This window comes from Brachyistius frenatus, unplaced genomic scaffold (assembly GCF_029030835.1).
Source record: "Brachyistius frenatus isolate BFR_SWC_R1_liver_20210118 unplaced genomic scaffold, ASM2903083v1 Contig_20, whole genome shotgun sequence".
Lineage (NCBI taxonomy): Eukaryota > Metazoa > Chordata > Actinopteri > Embiotocidae > Brachyistius > Brachyistius frenatus.
This window is the reverse complement of record NW_027210619.1, coordinates 4,979,118-4,982,857: the sequence shown is the minus strand read 5'-3', so window position 1 is coordinate 4,982,857 and position 3,740 is coordinate 4,979,118. Positions and strand designations below refer to the sequence as shown.

Sequence of the window (3,740 nt, the reverse complement as noted above, 5' to 3'; positions counted from 1 at the left end):
ACCAGTCCTTACAGTGATAACAGATTATGGAAAACACATAGCAGCAGTGATATTAAGGGACAATCTTTGGATGAAAAATGGATGGCATAAAAAAAGATGCATGTCTGTGCTCAGATCGGCAGGGAAAATATATATAAGTTACGATGTGTTGATTTCAATTATATTTTCCTGTTATTTAAATAATAGCAAAAGCATAATGAGGCAATTTCCTTTTCCGTTTCCCCTCATTTATTTGACATAAATTTAATTAAAATGATGTGATTCTTTCATCCGATTCAAATATTATTGGACTCATATGATTCATATTACCATGTTTCCTTTTTGCAATAATATTGTAATCATGTAAAAATCGCACCTTTGGTTGTCTTTTTCCAACTCGGTCTTTGTATTAGGAGCGTTTCTGAAAGTTCCTCACATGCTCCCGCCCCTTTCTTCACGTAATTTATTGTCTTAGCCAATCATGTCCCTCCCCCAAAAAAAGTTTACGCCATGCAGCCTATAAGAACTGCTTAAATTTCTCCAGGAACAGAAAAGACTTGACCTCCTAGGAACCATCTATGGATTCTTTGGCGTCTTCAAAGCCAGCTAGATCTGCAGGTGGACTAATTCCTTGACCTTATGAGAGGGGAATCGTTCTTGGACAGTTTTCTGGCCGCCGTCTACCCAGGTGGAGATGTCTGAGGAAAATTTTGGGGAAGAGTCGGGCAGCTCCCCTGTCTCTCCTGTGGACAGCCTGAGCAACAGCGAGGGGGAGCTGGACAGACAGCCGAAGAGATGTGGGAGGAAGAGGAGACCGAGCAGGAAAAACGGGGAGGACTCAGATAGCCCGACCCCTGGGAAAAGAGGGAAGAAGTCCAGCAGCAGCAGCCCCCAGTCTTTCGAGGAGCTCCAGTCGCAGCGGGTCATGGCCAACGTCCGGGAGCGCCAGAGGACCCAGTCTCTCAATGAGGCGTTCGCATCGTTGCGGAAAATTATCCCCACTTTGCCCTCGGACAAACTCAGCAAAATACAGACCCTAAAACTTGCAGCCAGATACATCGACTTCCTCTGCCAGGTGCTGCAGAGCGACGAGCTGGACTCCAAAATGTCAAGTTGCAGTTATGTGGCTCACGAAAGGCTGAGCTACGCCTTCTCTGTGTGGAGGATGGAGGGTGCTTGGTCCATGTCAACATCTCACTAGCATCTGGAGAAATTATGCCCAAAATGGTACGCTTGGTTTTTTTTCCAACTCAACTGCATGATCCAAGCGTTAAAACACGATAAAACACACACATGTAAAAATGTTTTTTTTTTTTTAATATATATATATATATATATATTTTTTTTTTTTTTTATGGCTGTGCACATGGGGTCTAATGCAACCTAAATAGTCCCAACAATCTGAAACAGATTTGTATTGTTTTCTGTGGCGTTTAGTGACACTTAATACCTTATCTAACCTACAGGTGACTGCTGAATCTACTTCTCACATTCTGAAGGGACAATCTGGAGTCCAATGCTGGATACATGGGATCACTTCAACCACATACGACTCTGGGGATCGAGGCCCGATGGGGACTCAGAGCCGTGTGTTACAGCTCCATACACCCCTATTCTGATGTGCTGTTGACGACGAATGTTGAAAAGATCATTTTTGTGTTGGTTTTTTTGTGTGTTTTTTTGTTTTTAAGAAAATGTTTAATGCATGCTGCCTTTGGACTTATTTCTGTGGAGGTCAAAGTGCATTATTGAAGTCTCGATTTTTTTTTTTAATTTTTTTTTTGGTGTGAGACTGTCAACTGGTGGTGTAGCTCACATTACAGGCTGACTTTGTGGATCTAACCTGTGCAAGAAATATTTTCAGAATACATTTATTTATTTATTGATGTTACATTGAGGAATAGATCCTGTGTCTGAGTTATTCCTGAGTTCCTATTTTTATTATCGGGTTTTTTTTGTAAATGTTTGTATATTTTTTGCATTAAAGAAAAAGACGATGAAAGGACTTTTGATTTTATTTTCTTCTTCTATCCAACGTAAATGTTAATTACAGATGGCTGGAGACTTAGTTTAAAAAAAAACACACAATCGGCAAAATTATACAGCTATGAAATGAATAAGCTTTAATACATGCATCACATGGAATACGCCTTTATTTGCATACGTCAGATGAATGAGCAAAGCTTCCACTATTGCCAGTCACAAGGGAAAGCAGATAAGAGTTTTTACTGGCTCAAATCTCTTTTTTTATCATCCAAAAATGGGGCGGGGAGGGGGGGGACATTTCAGGGTTTGATCAATTTCTCACGTCACCTACAAATAAAACTATCTAAGGAAAGGCCGGTGCACGTGATTCAAATGTGAGAAACGCTTTAATTGCTGCAAGGAAAAAAAAAAAAAAAAAAAAAGTGGTGCAGAAAAAGTCTGTGTAGACAAAATGACGTTTAATTAAAATTTTAAAAGCCTCGTGCAGTCTCCAGTTTCTCACTCACTCTCTCTTTGCCTGGGTTTGTTTATAGTTGGATGAAGCTCTGTGCCTGAAACTCACCATTATAAGTAAATAAGTTATACCGGGGTCATGTCAGCCTGTTATTGGAACCATGCTACACTCTCCTTTCTGCCAGTAGCTGAACATAAACAGCAGTGAGGTTCAAAAAGCACAACTTTCTTCTGTACTAGTCTGACACTCACTGCAGCCTAACAATAGATGTCCTGTATGACAAAATCTAAAATAATCGAATAATAACTGCAAGGTTATTATTTTTTTTTTCCTATTATGCAATCCTCCCGTGTGATTCCGCAAAATCTGCAGCGCAACATGGAGTTTGTGTCCTCGCACATATTCTCCGATTATTGTCGCTAAATAAACCTTTCATCCTGTTATCGTGCTGTGATCGATCTCAGCGATGTGAGAAAGTGTTTCTCGCTGTCCAAATCAAAGCGCGTACCCGTTTGAAGGTGTGTAATTGGCTTGCGAGGCATGTATGGAATTCCCAGATGTCTATGAAATTTAAGGAGGCCGTGAAGGTAGAGCTGGAGGTCTGTACACACAGGCTATTCTCACTCAAAGTTGTGGAGGTGAAAATCCTCAAAAACACAGCATATAGGCCCAACGATCAACAAACAGCTCTTCTCGAGACGTTTACAGTCAAGGATTTTCACTCAATACCAGATAAATAAACAGGACCTACAATAAACATAAGCTGTAACCTGTCCGTGGCATGCAACTTAAAAAGTTTCGTTTCTTTTTAAAAAAAAAACAATTTCAGTTCAGCCCTGACGCATTGTAACAGCCTTAAATACGTTTCCTAAGAGCGGAGTTGGCAATTGACACGATGCAGAGGCACAGAATGAAACCTATTTAGAACAGATGTTAGTATTTTTAAAAAAAAGTCACGTGAAATGAGCAGATGTTCAGGCTGTGCAGAGGCTCGCCGTGCAGTGCATTACTCTGCAGAGAGAGCTCGGAGGAGCTGTGCTTCCACACAGGCACTCACGATGAGCCTGTAGTCTGTACATTCAGATCATCCGGTGTCTTTGATGGAAATGGATTTATTAAAGGGCCGCCTGCAGGGAGGAAAAGGGACCTGACTGACCGCGCTGGGACAAAGGTAGGCTGGAGGAAAGAGGTGGTCAGTCTGATTATGATTGTGTAAGAGGTGGACTTGCTGTAAGACAACACGACCAAATGAAATGCGCGATGTCTTAAAAAAAAAAAAAAAAAAAAAAAACTTTCAACACTAACGGGCCGACAGCAGTCA

At 41.1% G+C, this 3,740-nt stretch overlaps 1 protein-coding gene across 1 annotated transcript; it reads left to right on the top strand.

The window, feature by feature from the left end:
• The first annotated feature begins 579 nt into the window (after window positions 1-579).
• twist1b (twist family bHLH transcription factor 1b) lies at window positions 580-1,732 on the top strand. The gene is made up of 2 exons (XM_069695541.1): window positions 580-1,206; window positions 1,446-1,732. Exon 1 carries the CDS (start codon window positions 674-676, stop codon window positions 1,178-1,180), a length of 507 nt encoding a protein of 168 aa, XP_069551642.1. The 5' UTR covers window positions 580-673; the 3' UTR covers window positions 1,181-1,206; window positions 1,446-1,732.
• Window positions 1,733-3,740: the final 2,008 nt, after the last annotated feature.

Coding starts and splice junctions, on each gene's coding strand:
- twist1b (XM_069695541.1), top strand. CDS start 674: ATGTCTGAGGAAAATTTTGGGGAAGAGTCGGGCAGCTCCCCTGTCTCT.